The sequence below is a fragment of the Microcaecilia unicolor genome, chromosome 11, assembly GCF_901765095.1.
Source record: "Microcaecilia unicolor chromosome 11, aMicUni1.1, whole genome shotgun sequence".
Lineage (NCBI taxonomy): Eukaryota > Metazoa > Chordata > Amphibia > Gymnophiona > Siphonopidae > Microcaecilia > Microcaecilia unicolor.
Genome location: NC_044041.1, coordinates 191,369,700 through 191,386,344, shown reverse-complemented (window position 1 = coordinate 191,386,344; position 16,645 = coordinate 191,369,700). Strand labels below are relative to the sequence as shown.

The 16,645-nt window shown below is 46.7% G+C and overlaps 1 protein-coding gene across 2 annotated transcripts in view; it reads left to right on the top strand.

Moving 5' to 3' along the window:
* The window catches only part of LOC115480651 (membrane-bound O-acyltransferase domain-containing protein 2-like), a 31,524-nt gene extending 15,499 nt beyond the window's left edge, over positions 1-16,025 (top strand). For both annotated transcript variants that reach the window (XM_030219478.1, XM_030219479.1), the window contains 9 exons: positions 410-465; positions 2,678-2,732; positions 5,680-5,863; positions 6,818-7,010; positions 8,179-8,282; positions 9,153-9,217; positions 11,013-11,145; positions 12,664-12,815; positions 14,361-16,025. In XM_030219478.1, coding sequence (XP_030075338.1) covers positions 410-465; positions 2,678-2,732; positions 5,680-5,863; positions 6,818-7,010; positions 8,179-8,282; positions 9,153-9,217; positions 11,013-11,145; positions 12,664-12,815; positions 14,361-14,544 — 1,126 coding nt within the window. In that variant the 3' untranslated portion in view covers positions 14,545-16,025. The remainder of the gene's footprint in view (positions 1-409; positions 466-2,677; positions 2,733-5,679; positions 5,864-6,817; positions 7,011-8,178; positions 8,283-9,152; positions 9,218-11,012; positions 11,146-12,663; positions 12,816-14,360) is intronic.
* Positions 16,026-16,645: the final 620 nt, after the last annotated feature.

The following is a 16,645-nucleotide window of genomic DNA, read 5'->3' as shown; positions in this document are numbered from 1 at the left end:
TCGGCTGGCGGGGGTTGGGGTCCCCCACCAGCAAAGGTAGGCCACGGTGGCGGGTTGGCGGCGGGAGGGGGGTCGAGAGGGTCGTCGGCAGGGGGGTCCAGGGCCACATCTATGGGGGCCCAGGCCCCCGTGGCCCACGTAGCTACGCCACTGATTTTTACTAGTAGTAATTGTGTATGTAAGTACAGAATACCGTAACTGTAACAGGCTCACGTGTACGCAATTGGCACCTAACTTCAGGTGACCTGTCATAGAATAATGGGGCAGCTGTTTGTGTAGCGGATATCAGGCCTGCTGTGCCTCCTTCCTGTCCCCTAACTCTGAAGCATTCTTATATATAGTTAGTTAGTTTGTTCAAGGAACATTTTCAATGTTTTGACTTGCGTTTCTGGTCTTTCTCTCTTTGCAGACCTATGATGATTCTTACACAGAAAATCACCAAAGTGGCCTTCGAGCTGCACGATGGTAACACAAAAGAGACACCAGTTTGCAGTGGGATGGAACGGGGAAGGCTGGGAGGGAGGAAGATGTTGGAGGGAAGGCTGGAGAAGAGGGTTCATTAAGAAGGCTGTTAACTCCAGTCAGTCCCCAGAAAACTCTTTTTGAGACTCCAGAGAAGCCCCTTCCCCTAGCCCTGGTGCCCCTACCAGATTTCATAAGTACATAAGTAATGCCATACTGGGAAAAGACCAAGGGTCCATATCGAGCCCAGCATCTTGTCCACGACAGCGGCCAATCCAGGCCAAGGGCACCTGGCAAGCTTCCCAAACGTACAAACATTCTATACAATCAAGCCATTGTGACATCACTAATGAAGTTGGCTCTTATTGGTGGAATGAGCCACTATGACATCACAATAGGTTAAATCACTGCTCTATGTAATAAAAGTGAGCCAAATAGAGGACATAAGTAATGCCACACTGGGAAAAGACCAAGGGGTCCATCGAGCCCAGCATCCTGTCCACGACAGCGGCCAATCCAGGCCAAGGGCACCTGGTGAGCTTCCCAAACATACAAACATTCTATACAATCAAGCCATTGTGACATCACTAATGAGGTTGGCTCTTATTGGTGGAATGAGCCACTATGACATCACAATAGGTTAAATCACTGCTCTATGTAATAAAAGTGAGCCAAGTAGAGGACATAAGTACATAAGTAATGCCACACTGGGAAAAGACCAAGGGTCCATCGAGCCCAGCATCCTGTCCCCGACAGCGGCCAATCCAGGCCATGGGCACCTGGCAGCTTCCCAAACGTACAAACATTCTATACATGTTATTCCTGGGATTTTGGATTTTTCCAAGTCCGTTTAGTAGCGGTTTATAGACTTGTCCTTTAGGAAACCGTCCAACCCCTTTTTAAACTCTGCCGTGAAAACAACCTATGACCACCTAAACTTCCGTAAATCAGTAAAAACTAACCTGTTCGAAAAGGCATACCCTACCGACCCAACTTAAATGCCTGAACCCTGCAACACAACGAAACCAAAGATCGTAATGGACATAAAATACCTCCTCTTCTCCACAATTCCCTAATGTGTCCGTTACACATGAACCTTATTAATTCTCTGATTTCCACTTCTGGTCTTATTCCGAGGTCTTTCATGCATGTGATGTGGCACAGTGAAACAGTAGCTTTGTCTCTTGTTTGCAGGACATAAAGATACTGCAACTTGAAATCGGGCTAGCAGCATGCTACGAGTGAGGCTCTTGGGGGAGAGAAGGACTCGCACTCAGCTAGATGGAAAACAAAATAAGCAGATCAATGGGAAAAAAAAATGTTTATTTCCATTGATCTGCTTTGTTTTCCTGGTTGGAGTTTGCAGGTCGGTCGCCTTGTTGGTTTTTTGGGATCGTGGAGGGCCATAATTGAACGGGGCGGCCATCTCTGGGGATGGCCCCGGGAAGGGGTGGAGCCAACCGTATTAACGAACAAGATGGGCAGCCATCTTTCGTTTCGATAATACGGTCGGGGCCGGGAATCCTGTGCAGAAGGAAGGGATCCTCAGGAGCTTAACTGAGATTGGGAGGCGGGGCTGGTGTTTGGGTGGTGGGGCTAGTTCTGGGCAAGGCTTCTACGGTCTGTGTCCTGAAAATGGCACATACAAATCAAGGTAAGGTGTACACAAGAAGTAGCACATATGAGTTTATCTTGTTGGGCAGACTAGATGGATCGTGCAGGTCTTTTTCTGCTGTCATCTACTATGTTACTATGTTACTATGTCTTCTTTCTTTTCAGTTCTAATATACTTGAACTTTTTATAAATGTGCATCTTTTTGAAAAATACTGTGGTACTATTTATCATTTCTGCAGTACTATAGAAATGATAAGCAGCCATCTTTTCTTCTCGGTGGAGTCCCCAGGAAATCAGCAAAGAAAGGGTGATGTAGAATAACTTACAAAATGCAATAAAAGAGTGAGAGAAACTGGGTAGGAGGAGTTTTCACAAACATTAAACATGATACTTCCTTAGGAATTAAGAATACGTCGGAAGGGACATTTTCTCAGATACAGAAAATAATGCGACTGTGTTCTGCTTGCCAAGGAGGGGATGTTGGCGTCTCTCTCCGAAATGCCTCTGGATAAAGTGACATTTTAAGAAAGAGAAATGGGAAAATATTTTTTTCAGCCTTTAAAACAAGAAGATTCACCCCATAAAATGCTTCTTTTCCAGGAACTGCCAGGAAGCCGGAATCTCTCAGTCCATCCCAGACTAGTCGCGCACTCAGGTAAGATCTGGATGGATCAGGGAATAGCTGAGGACAGTCCCACCTTAAATGACACAGTGGGCAGGAGTGGACCTATGGACAAGCAGAAGGGATTGCCAGACTTCCTCAGAGCTGCCAGGGGGGAAGAATTGTAAAGCCAGTTCTGGATTTCTGTCCACCTTATCCTGGTCCACTGTGGGATTGTGGGAACTGATTTCAGTGAGTAGAATCAGGGACCACAAATACCACACTGATATAAGATGTAAGTTTGAGTAGAGAGGTGTGTGGTAGCCGTGTTAGTCCATTTTTAAAGGTAATCAGTAGAAATAAAACAAAATAAAACATGGAAAAGAAAATAAGATGATACCTTTTTTATTGGACATAACTTAATACATTTCTGGATTAGCTTTCGAAGGTTGCCCTTCTTCGTCAGATCGGAAATAAGCAAATGTTGGTAGATGACAGTATATATGAGTGAAACATCAAAGCATTTCAGTGACAGTCTAACAGGATGGGGGTGGATAGGTGAGAGTCAGGGAGACAGGAAAGTGACAGAGCAATACAATTTACAAAGAAATACAATTTTATGCTTTATAATGGGCTAGAAAACCCAGATCTTTGTTAAGTCCTGTCTGGTGGGTGTCAAAATATTTAATCATTCTGACTTCAAAGGTCTTACGTTCCTGTATTGTTGTAAAGTTCCCTTTCAGGATCCTTACCATAAAATCACTGGTACAGTGTTCTGGTTTTGTAAAGTGCTGTCCCACAGGCGTGACATCTTTGTTGGTACTGGCATTTTTCATATGATGTCTATGTAAATTAGATGTAAGTTTAAAACCAGGACTGAGCTAAAAGTCTCTCTCCTGGCACTGGAGGTCACAATTCTTAGTGGTTCCTCTTTCTTACTATACATATTAGTGTCAGCTTAACCATTAAGCCAGGTGGTTCTCAATCCAATCCTGGGGCCACATCCATGAATATTCATTGTGGATATACTGAAAACTGGATTGCCTGGGGGTGCCTTCAGGAACCACTGCCCTAGAGGATAAAAGAAAGAGGAGGAAAAGTGATAAAAAGGAGTGGAGGAGTGGCCTAGTGGTTAGGGTGGTGGACTTTGGTTCTGGGGAACTGAGGAACTGAGTTCGATTCCCACTTCAGGCACAGGCAGCTCCTTGTGACTCTGGACAAGTCACTTAACCCTCCATTGCCCCATGTAAGCCACACTGAGCCTGCCATGAGTGGGAAAGCACAGGGTACAAATGTAACAAAACAAAAAATCCAGTCTAGTTTTCAGGAAATCCATAATGAATATTCATGACAGAGATTTCCATGCACTCTCATGAATATTAATTATGAATATCCTGAAAACCTGATTGGCTGGAGTTGCCTCCAGGACCAGGATTGGGAACCACTGCCATAAGGTTTCATTCAAAATTCTCCTCTATTTTTTTTTTTACCTTCCTCCCCCACCCCACCCCCATCCCCGACGCATACACAAGTACTTCTGTCCTGTCAGCTACAGTGATGCCAAGTTGCCCAATTCCAGGCTGGAGACTTTTTAGGCAGTCCTGGTTTTGAACTTTTATCCCAGAACAGTGTGGGGGTTGTAGTGCCTGATCCTGCCCATTGAAATCAGTGCTGAAAGTCCCATAATGCACCAGGATGTGGTGATCAGAAATCCAAGACTATCCCAAAATCTCCAGCCTAGATCTTCAGCAAGGCTTACCACAAAGATCAACCAATGTGAATATATATATAAATCCTCCACACGTAATTAGAAATCTCTCTATATAAAACGCACCTCCAACATTCTATGAAGCCTCCACAACTCCCAACGTTCTAAATGCATGGTGGTGAAACCCACATCTCCTGAATTGACATCACGTACTTCCGGGTTCGTCACAAACAGAAGTGACCAACCACACGAGGTTTCTCGGCTTCAGAATGTTGGAGGTGCATTCTATTACCGATTCTATTATTCGATTGGTCAGTTAATTGAAGCACAGCCAGAGCTCAGTGTCCTGCACAGTAACACTCAGACACCAGAGAGAGAGATGGGGGGCCTGAAACAAGAGAGAGGGAGGGAGGGGGGGCCTGACACCAGAGAGGGGGGGAGAGTTATCTCTGTCACACACACACTCTCTCTCTCACTCTCACACACTTTATGTCTCACACTGTATCACATTCACTCTCTATGTGTCACACAGTCACTCACACACTCTCTTGGTCTCATACACTCAGTCTCACAGAGTCTGTGTCTCACACATACTCTCTCTCTCGCACACACTGTATCTGTGTGAAACACACTCTTTCTCACACTGTGTCTCACATACGCACTTGCACACACTCTCATTCTCACGCACACACTCTCATTCTCACACACACACTGTCTCTCTCACAGACACACTGTCTCTCTCACAGACACACTCGCATATTCACTCTCTCTCACACACAGTCACTCTCACATACACTCTCAAACATACACAATCCGAGGAAAACCTTGCTAGCGCCCGTTTCATTTGTGTCAGAAACGGGACTTTTTTACTAGTGTCTTATAATATCTGCTTGTTATACTACTATCATGTCTTATCATTATCATGTTGCCAAAAATTCTCTGTAACACTAAATGCCTATTTTTCTATTATACTTCCACTATCCATGATGTATTGTAAGCCACATTGAGCCTGCAAAGAGGTGGGAAAATGTGGGATACAAATGCAATAAATAAAATAAATAAAAAATAAATAACTTGGCATCTCTGCAGCTCAACCCAGCTGTGACACTATCGATGTTCATTCAGAGCCACCAACGTCAGCTGTTTCTGGAAGGAACCCACCTAATGTACCTAGATGTCACCGGTGACTGGGAATAAGATGTCTGTTTTACGGGGGTGGGGGAGGGTGCACGGTGGCTTTCCGAGACATTAAAACTGAATTCTTTGACTTTCTCCCCTTCTCTCTCAACACAGAAAGTTTCCGAGTCCACTGGAATACCTGAGTTACAACTTTAACTTCATGGGTATTCTTGCCGGTCCTTTGTGTTCATATAATGACTATGTGGCATTCATTGAGGGAAGGCACTATCAACGGAGTGGAGACTCGGAGCACGTGAAGGAGAACGGCGTCCAGAGGCGACCAGAGCCGTCCCCCACAGTGAGTCCTCCGCACAGTTTTGCTGTTCACGTGCCACTGACTGATGCACAGCCTGTGACCACACACCATCCCCAAGTCATGACAACAGGCACTTTTCAACCCAGGGGTGTAGCTAGGTGGGGCCAAGGAGGCCCTGGTTTTGCTGGCGGGGTCCCCAACCCCCGCCAGCCAAAGCCTTCTTCAGCACCGGACTCTGGCATGCCGCATTCGCTGATCTGTGCTTTCTTGAGTCCTGATGTCCTGCACGTTCCTTTAAGTGAAACTGAGCATGCTCAGTTTCACTTAAAGGAACGTGCAGGCGCGCCGCGTTCGCTGATCTGTGCTTCGTGTTAAAGGAACGTGCAGGACATCAGGAGGAAGAAAGCACAGATCAGTGAACATGGCATGCCTGTACGTTCCTTTAAGTGAAACTGAGCATGCTCAGTTTCACTTAAAGGAACGTGCAGGACTCAAGAAAGCACAGATCAGCAAACGCGGCGCGCTGGAGACCGGTCCAGGCCAAGGGCACCTGGCAAGCTTCCCAAACATACAAACATTCTATACATGTTATTCCTGGAATTGTGGATTTTTCCCAAGTCCATTTATGGACGTCCTTTAGGAAACCGTCTAACCCCTTTTTAAACTCTGCTAAGCTAACCGCCTTCACCACGTTCTCCGGCAACGAATTCCAGAGTTTAATTATGCGTTGGATGAAAAAAACATTTTCTCTGATTTGTTTTAAATTTACTACACTGTAGTTTCATCGCATACCCCCTAGTCCTAGTATTTTTGGAAAGCGTGAACAGACGCTTCACATCCACCTGTTCCACTCCACTCATTATTTTATATACCTCTATCATGTATTGCATTAAGGCACATACGTGGTATAATAGAATACAAAGTGATAATGCATTGAAGTTCCTGAATTTTCCCTGGACAGATACTGTGTCACACTGTGGTTTGATGTCTTTGCAGAATGCAGTGCTGGAGAAACTCGCCACCTGTTTCCTGATCCTTGGCATCCACATAGCAGTGTCCAGAGCTTTTCCAGTTGACTATAACACAGAGGAATCTTTTCTCGAGACCGCTTCACTCCTTCATCGGCTGTTCTATCTCTACATATCCTTGGCTGCCTGTAGGCCAAAGTATTACATCGCCTGGACGCTGGGTATGTGCCTTAAATGTAGGAAATGCTCTGCATAGGAAATAAAAATAGCATTAAATTCCCAATGAAACCTCACAGCTTCTGAAGTCCCAGCTCTCGCAAGCAGGAGGCGCTGTATGGCAGGGTGGATAAGCATGTAGTATTTTGTACGTCTAGTAGCACTAGGATTACCATATGTCCAGATTTACCCGGACATGTCCGGGCAATCGAGCGGGTTTTGCCAATCTGCCCATTTGTCCAGAAATCTGGACAAACGGGCAGATTGCTAGCCTCCCCTCCCCTTAATTACTACTGCCTTGGTGGTCTAGTGACCTCTTCCGCCTTCTGGGCAGGAAAGAGCCCCCTCTTTCCTGCCCGGAGCACTGCCCTGCATGCATCCTTCCTGTTGGTGATCTTGGTGCCGATTTAAAATGGCCGCCGAGAGTTGAAGTGACCTCGCGAGACTTCAACTCTCGGTGGCCATTTTGAATCGGCGCCGAGATCACCAACAGGAAGGATGCATGCAAGGCAGCGCTCCAGCCAGGAAAGAGGGGGCTCTTTCCTGCCCCAAAGAGGTCGCTAGACCACCAGGGCAGTAGTAAGGTAAGGGGAGGGGGGTGACGGGGTGGGAGGGTGACAGGGTGTGTGACAGGGGGGAGGAGAAAATGTGACAGGGGGCGGAGTGAGGGCGTGAAAGGGGCGGGTGGGTGTGAAAGGGGATGGGGCATGTGTCCTCCTTTTTGGGGGACAAAATATGGTAACCCTAAGTAGCACTATAGAAATGATAACGAGTAATAGTTTAGAGATCCTGCAGTCTCAGCCTCTCCCAGCTGGAGATGTTGTAGGGATTGGTGCAGGTGTAGTGGCTGTGGGGGAGCTCTCAGCATCTGCACTGCCAGCCTCTTCCAGCAGGAAGTGATGTAATAAAAGGCGCAGGAGAGCTGGGTCGTGGAAAAGTCATAGTTCTTGCAATCCCAGCCTCTCTCACCAGGAGGTGCTATCAGGAATGGCACGGAGGCGTTGACTATAATGATGATACTCATGTTAACTACAACCAGTAAAGCTGAATTCACCCTCAGCACTGCATGATTATCTGTGGCCAAAATATTCAAAAATATTAACTGATGTTAAATGGAGCACAGCTGTCCTGAATAAGCACCTGAACATTTCTTTTCCTGGTTGAAATGAGCAGCAGATGCAATCAACAATGCAGCTGGTTTCGGATTCAACGGGTACAGAAAGAATGGGAAGCCACGCTGGGACCTTATACAGAATCTCTCTATCCTGAAGATCGAGGTAAGGGGCAAAGTGACACAAAGCAGCCGATGATAAGTAAGGAGTGATAATGCCAACAAAGCCCTGTGGTACCTCAGCTCTGGATGAAGCAGCAGGAAATCCCATGAGGCAGGTTCTCTGGCTATAAACCTACCTATAGTCTAAGCAGGGGGGGACAGAGAGATTTGGTAATGTCCTTGAAGCTGTGCACACATAGGTAGCAGAGATGGGATAGGAATCCAGGGCTCAACTCTGCTCTGTTAATACCGTCCTTAAATGATTTCAGGGCATTGGGGAACAAATAAAAACAGTTCAGCTCAACCTTCCTCTTCCATCTCATGCACAAAACTCTAGATCTGCAGGGAAAACAGAACAGAAATTAAATATATGGTTTCTGGGAGCTTTAAACCCAGATCAAAACGAAAGAAGTGGAATTAGCCAACCAAAATGTCCAGGATGACCAAGGTTTATTCTTTGTACATACATGTCCATGTAAACGTTTTTGTGGAAGATTTTATTATCAAGTCTGTTGGACTATCATCTATTTGCAATTGTATTTTATTTATTTATTTATGTTTTCATGTTTGTTTCTTTTCAAGCTACCCCTGGCGAAGACTGTATTGGTCGAAACACGGCCCGTGTTGGGTCATTTTATCAGCTATTTCTTTTTAAAATAAACCTTGGCCATTCTGATTGGCTAATTCCACTTCTTCCATTTTGATTTGTGATTTGTGTGGAACTCCGTTGGTGCTCTTTGGTGTCACTGCTTTAACCCAGACCCGACTTGGGCTTCCTATCACTCACTGGAACCAGTGGTTCTCACCTTCTTTTCACTGTTGGAAAGGATAGATTGGGCCTCTTAAAATCTGCTGTCTCGCTCTCTCTTCACAGCTGGCTACAAGCTTGAAGATGTTCATTGACAACTGGAACATCCAAACGGCTCTATGGCTTAAAGAGTAATGTATCAGTGTGTATGAAACTCTTATCATGTTTCTCAAGGACATTTTTGGCTAAACTGCTTCCCCCTGAGGTAAGGCGCAGATACAGCTCTGCGTCACCTAGGACAGACTAGCCCAAGCCTGGTTTTATCATGTTGCATGCATGTTGGGTTACCATATGTCCGGTTTTACCTGGACATGTCCTCTTTTTGAGGACAATGTGGCATGTCCAAGTGGGTTTTTCCAGCCTATCCATTTGTCCAAATTTGCAGACAATCGGGCAGGCTGGAATCTCCCGCTGTCTTATAGTGTCCTCAAGAAAAGGACAAGTAAGTCTCCCACTTGCTACCGGTGCCACTTCAAAATGGCTGCCAAGACTTCAATCGGCGTCCTCGCGAGTCTTCCAGAAGTCTTGCAAGGTCACTACTTGAAGTGTCGGCAGTCATTTTGAAGTGGCGCCAGAAGCGAGTGGGCAGTTGCATCGCTGGGCAGAAAAGTCTGAGGTCCTTTCCTGCCCCAAATAGTCCATTAGACCACCAGGGCACAATAAGGTAGGGGAGGGGAGAGGATGTGGAATGTGGGTAGAAGGTAAGGGGATGAGGGAGCTGTAAAAAAAAAAAAAGGTGGGTGAAGGCTGGAAAATAATTTGGGGGAGGGACGTATATAGAAGGGGATGGCTTTCTTTGGGGGGGGTCAAGTCACGGTGATTGTGTGATGTGGGGGTAGGGAGGGGGCATGACAGAGGGTGTGGGGGTGGGGAGGGACGTGGCTATTGTGTCATCTTGTTTGACAGGGCAGATATGGTAACCCTATATGCATGCAGATATCAGGAAGTCTTTGCAATGATAGGCGGTATACCAAAAGCATTCAACAAAATACAAATAAATCCTTATTTCACACAAAAACAAACAAACAATAAGAGGTAACTCTATAATGATGTTAGGGCACATCTAGCACCGATGTGATTGAGACAAAATGTAGGTACCCCACTTACGCCAGGTCAGTAACTAGTGTATGATGGCGTGCGTCTTGCAATAGCTGATTGTATTCTACAATTTTTTGTGCATTGCTAGGTGGAATACCCATGATGCACCCATGCTGTGCCTAAGGGTACAGTCTAGTTGCAGTAACACGCAAAGCAATGCGTGCGCCAAGTTTAAAAGAATAGCGACTGGCACGCATGCAACTGTCAATATACGCCACCAGTCATGCATGTAAATGCAGCTATTGTATGAATCTGGCATGCAAATTAGTGCCTTACGTTAGGCGCACTTTTCATTCCCATTCAAATTGAAATGCAAAAAAACAACAACAAAAAATGCATGGCGGGGAGTAAAACCAGATGCAACACTGTCTATCTGTTCACATGGAGTTTTCTCATTGCCCTGTCTCAGTAGGTTTCCTTTCTCATCCAGATCCATGCAAAGGAGTAGAACAAGTCCTGGTCTTACTTCACTGCATGTGGAGACATGTGGTTCCAGTGCCCCTAACAAAAAAAACAAAACAAAACAGGACTATAAGGGCAACGGGGTAAAAGCAGGACCCATCTCTGATGATGATCAAGAGCCATTTATTCAGTCTTACCTTATAAAGGCAGCTTGTCATCCCTTGTCAGAGTCAAAACAGGGGCTCTGGAGGGAGCAAAGTAACCTTTACTTCTCTCCCCCCCCCCTGAAAGCTCCCTAGCTGCTGATGCCATGCATCTGGTGCCTGAAATAGAGTAGCATTATATGCACCCCAGGAGGTACGAGCACTGGGCTTGCTCTGGTGCAGATCTGAATCTGTTTAATGGAGCCTTTCCAACGGTTTGCAGGATCTGTTACGACCGCTGTACTTCCAGCCCCACCTTAGCTACGTTTGTGCTGTCTGCTCTCTGGCACGGAGTTCACCCCGGCTACTACCTCACCTTCCTGACGGCCATGCTGATGACCTTGGCAGCCCGAGCGGTAAGTCTGTGGGGGGGAGTAATGTCAGGAAGTATTTTTTCACAGAGAGGGTGGTGGATATGAAAACGGTAATGGAATTCAAATGTGCATGGGATAAACACAAAGGAATCCTGTTTAGAAGGGATGGATCCAGGGAATCTTAGCGGAGATTAGGTGGCGACGCCGGTAATTCGGAAGCATTACCGGTGCTGGGCGGACTTCTATGGTCTACACCCTGATCGTGACTGAATAGATAGGGATGGGCTGGAGTGTAAATTTTAAGGGGCTTCGACGTTAGCTTCAGTATTTAGTACAAGAACAGGGCTGGGCAGACTTCTACGGTCTGTGCCCTGAGAATGGCAAGGACAAATCAAACTCAGGTATACATATAAAGTATCACATACCATGTAAAATTAGTTTATCTTGTTGAGCAGACTGGATGGACTGTACAGGTCTTTATCTGCCATCATTTTCTATGTTACTATGTCACTGTGTCTAGCTCTCAAAGAATTTTGGGATCAGGACAAAGGCTAACATAGCGGGTATTCGCATGGAGGAGGGTTAGAGCTGAGGCTGGGGGCAGAAGTGGCATAATGCAGACTGGAAGGGGGCACAGGCAGTATGGCACTAGACCAGCCCAGCAGAGGAGATGTGCAGAGGAGATGTTGTGTGACACAAACGTCTCACAGGGGTTGATGCACACAATTATTGTGGGCTGTAGCTTGCTGTTAATAAGCAATTTACATGTTCATTAGTGGTCACTGGATCCAGAACTTTTCCCCTTATTAGGTATAGGCAGATACTACCAAATAATGAGGAAAAAATCCCTTATTTAATAGGTCGACCATGCCTGGTGTATCCTAGGGTGCACCAGACGGGGTCAAGCACTGCCATTTTCAAATATGGTAGCACAGAGACAGGAGCAAGCGGGCATCACTCCTGCCTCCTAAGGTATGGGGGCCTTAGGAACCTAGGGAATGGGTCAGAGTTGTGGGGGGTACCAATAAACACCGGGAAATTTTTTTAAGGTTGGGGAAGGGGTCTGGTTGGGAGAGAGGGAGGGATACACTAGACACCAGGGATTTTTTTCACTAGAGGAAAGGGGGATCGGGTCATGTCAGATCGGGTTAGGGGGATGGGAGGGGGTCCTGCTAGATACCAGGGATTTTTAGTTTGGGTCGGTGGGGTGCCACTAGCTGGTAATTTAGTGTTTGATGGGGTGAGAGGATGCTGCTAGAATCAGGGAGGTTGTTGGGAGGGATGCCATAATATTGGGGGGGGGGGGGGTTCCCTGACAATTTTAATGCAGCAGTAATGTGCATGCTCACTGATCACTGCATTCAGGTGTTATACTTTGTTTTGTTTTTTTTTTGTGAAAAACTTGCCTTAGAAGCCATGCAGTCAGTGGCTCTAACACTTGATTTTCTGCATTGGCCCCTCAGAGAGTAAGTCACAGAGGGATCTCTGGCACAGAACTGCTGATATTAAGCTCCCTTTGCCTGGCAAACAGCACTGCTCACCAACTCTTCTCTCTCTCAGGTCCGCAGAAACTTCCGTCATCATTTCCTTGTCTCACCATCACACAAAATCTTCTATGACGTGGTCACGTGGACTACCACCCAGGTCGCCGTTAGCTATACTGTGGCCCCTTTCATCCTTCTCTATCTGGGACCTTCCTTCAAGTTTTACAGGTGAGCTGAGGCCAGACCCTGAATCTGGCATTTAGCCCAACCAAAGACACAAAATTCACAACCAGCAGGATAAGCTACCAGACCTTTTTCCATTAGTGGGCGTGACAGCAGCTCTGCTTGTACAGCCTGAGGGTGACACCTCTGGCTCCAACTGGGATATATTTCATACCTGTTACCTGATTAAGGGATGAGGAAAAGCCTACAAGAATAAGGAATGTGGTGGTGGGAAATGCAGGATCAAAAAGATGCCAGGGGCGGGCACTGGCTGGCAGAACCTGATAATTGCACTGATGTGGGAAGAGTGATTATGAGTTTGTGTTTAGGTGGAGCTCATGAGACGTGAGGCATAAAACTGAACGGACCTGATTTTATCATGGCGATAGGAACAAATCTCTCTGTTTGACTACGTGAAGTAGCGCATTGCCCAAGAGAGATGGCAGCCCTCCCAAGTAGATCCCGCCCCAAGTGTAACATAGTAACATAGTAGATGACGGCAGAAAAAGACCTAAACGGTCCATCCAGTCCGCCCAAGATAAACTCATATGTGTATACCTTACCTTGATTTGTACCTGTCTTTTTCAGGGCACAGACCGTATAAGTCTGCCCAGCAGTATTCCCCGCCTCCCAACCACCAGTCCCGTTTCCCATCACCGGCTCTGGCACAGACCGTATAAGTCTGCCCTCCACTATCCACACCTCCCAACCACCAACCCCTCTTCCCCCCACCTGCTCTGCCACCCAATTTTAGCTAAGGTTTTGAGGATCCATTCCTTCTGCACAGGATTCCTTTATGCATATCCCAAGCATGTTTGAATTCCGTTACCGTTTTCATCTCCACCACCTCCCGCGGGAGGGCATTCCAAGCATCCACCACCCTCTCCGTGAAAAAATACTTCCTGACATCTTTCCTGAGTCTGCCCCCCTTCAATCTCATTTCATGTCCTCTCGTTTTACCGCCTTCCCATCTCCGGAAAAGATTCGTTTGCGGATTAATACCTTTCCAGATGTTTAAAAAAAAAAAAAAGCATTTAAATGTGATCTATCGGCAGGGCTTTTTTTGAGGGGGTACTTGGGGGTACTGAGTACCGGCACCTTTTTCATTGTCTGCTAAAATTGACCCATGGTCACCAGGTTTTAATGAAAGAGCTCAGGTTCTTTTTTTTTTTTTTAATTATTATTATTTTTATAAATACAGTACAACAATGCTTGCTCCAAAATGTCCAAAACATCTAAGATAACGAATTTGAAAGAGCTCAGGTTCTACACACCAATTCTGCCTTGTCATAGATTCCGTGACTGGTTGAAGGGAGTCTGGCTATTGTGGGGTGGGTCCCTCATTTATCACCCCACCCCTGAAGGGTGGCCTGGCATTTGAGTACCAGCACCTTTTCCGCTGGAAAAAAATGCACTGTCTATCGGAATCCACCTAGTATCACAGAAAGGGCAGGCTTAGACGTAGGTTTCAGCTGGAGGTCTCTGTCAAAGCTGAAAGTGGAATACCTTAGAATTATCTGCTCTTAAACTCTTCCCTTTTGTCCCCTGTAGATCCTGCTGGTTCTGTCTGCACCTACTGGCTCTTTTCCTGATCTTGCTCTTGCCGAAGCGAAGGCAAGCTCCTTCGAGAGAGGCCACCGGCACAAAAGGCATTCCACTGAAGGCAACGCTGCAGGAGAATGGCTCTGCTTTCCACGTGGACAGCAATGGGAACCAAGCCAAGAAGATGCTCTGACCCGGGACGAATGGTCTAGCACCTCAGGAAGCAAAGTCTTCAAAGCAGTGCCTGAAGAAACCGTTTCAGCTGATCATTATTGTTTTCAAAGTGATAAGATCTAATTCTGTAACAGTGAGGGGCCCAGGGTTTGGGGCCCTGTGCACAGCTGCTGAGACCATTAGCTGGATCTGAGGTTGAGGGCAGGAAGGCTGGAGACCCAGACTGTGGCTGCCCAGTGTTTCCAGTTTATTTAATGCAAACTGAATCCGAGAAGAGACCTTTGTTCAGGGTCTCTCTCTCCCCCCCCCCCCCCCCCTCTCTCTCCTTATGTCTGGCCTGGCACAGACATATGACATATATTGATGTGGAGGTTTTTGGCCAATGTTTGGTCTTAGTCGATTGGTAGCGATATATAAGTTCACTGATTGCCGAAAGCTTAATTTCAGAGACATTGAGTGCTGCGGTCTTCACATGATTTTTCTTGTAGATAGTTAAATAATAATAATAGAAAAACAAGAATATAAAAGAAGAATGTTTTTGGAGAGTTCGTATAGCTCCATTGTTTTGAGATTCGGGCTGGCACCGGAGAAATAGGATCTGCCACTCCATGATCCTTCACCACCTACTTTGTCTGGGAGGGAGTCTAACCAATTATACTGTACATTCATGAGTACATATCCTGCTAACTTTCATTAATGCATATCCTGTTAACTGGCAGGGATTCATTCCACTCTGCAAATCCACCCTCTTGTACTGTGCCAGGCCTTCCTCCTCGAATGCTGTTGATGCATCCACACAGAAGGACAATGATGAGCCCAGACACCCACACTAAGCTACAGATGCGCTTTCCTTGCCATCGGGGTCACTCTTCGAACCTTGCCTTCTTGGGCCAAGAGCCTTTACCCATGTGCATGTGACAGCAGGGCTGCCAGCTGCTCCCAATCAACCCAGTCCGGTCTCGGGTTTGCCCCATCGTCTGCCAGGAGATGTACTTCTGGTTTTAAATGATCTCCATGCAGGCAGCGGCCAAAATCTGGAGCTGAAATTTCAGTCAGTTAGCACTAGGCCAGGGGCCGCAGACCTCCCAGAACGTCGTGCCAGCGGAGAACTTCTCAGTCCACTTTGAGATGGGAATACAATGTTTCATTTTCAAATATTTCTTGCCATTTTAAACTTACCACTCCTTGTACTCATATATGTGTAAGCAAATAAAACACTTGTCCACTTGAGGGCAGCACAGGAAAGTGTAAGGATGGGTTTCTGCTGGTGAAAAGTCATTTGAATGCAAATACTGTTCCAGACCCTAAACTCCCCAAGGGATTTTCAGAACTATATGCTGGAGGTCAGATGCGTAGCTAGGTGGGTCGTCAGGGGCGCCGACGCTCCCCCAAACGGACTTCCGATGGCGCCGGCATCTATTTTTCACATGATCTGTCACGTTTAAAATACGCGCCGACGACAGTCCGCTCTCCCCTGTGCCCTCAACCTGGCTATGCTACTGCAGGAGTTATTTAATTTTCACATACCGTGTTTCCCCGAAAATAAGACACTATCTTATATTAATTTTTGCCCCCCAAAATGTGCTAGGTCTTATTTTCAGGGGCTGTCTTATTTTTCGGGGAAACATCGGGGTTGGATCGGGGTTGGCCCGCCCACCCTCCGTCGCTCCCGGAACTAACCTTAAACGCCTCCTTTCACCTTCGCAGCAGCAGGGCAGGCCACTCCTTCCTTCCTTCCTTCCTTCCGTGTCCTGCCCTCGCCTGACATAACGTCCGCGAGGGCGGGGCACGGAAGGAAGGAGAGGTCTGCCCTGCTGCTGCTTGCTGCGAAGGTGAAAGGCGGCGTTTAAGGTTAGTTCCAGGAGCGACGGAGGGTGGGTGGAGGGGGGGCCCGGCGACCTGGGGTGGGGGAGGCGGCCTTGTCCGGCCCTCGGTGGCCCTGCTTTCAAACAAAAATTTGCTAGGTCTTACTTTCGGGGGAGGCCTTATATCTACCAATTCAGGAAAACCTCTACTAGGTCTTATTTTTGGGGGATGTCTTACTTTCGGGGAAACAGGGTAGGTGGCTTGGATTTGATTCAAGCTGGCTTTCATTGGTGGTTTTTCCAGCAAAACAGTGA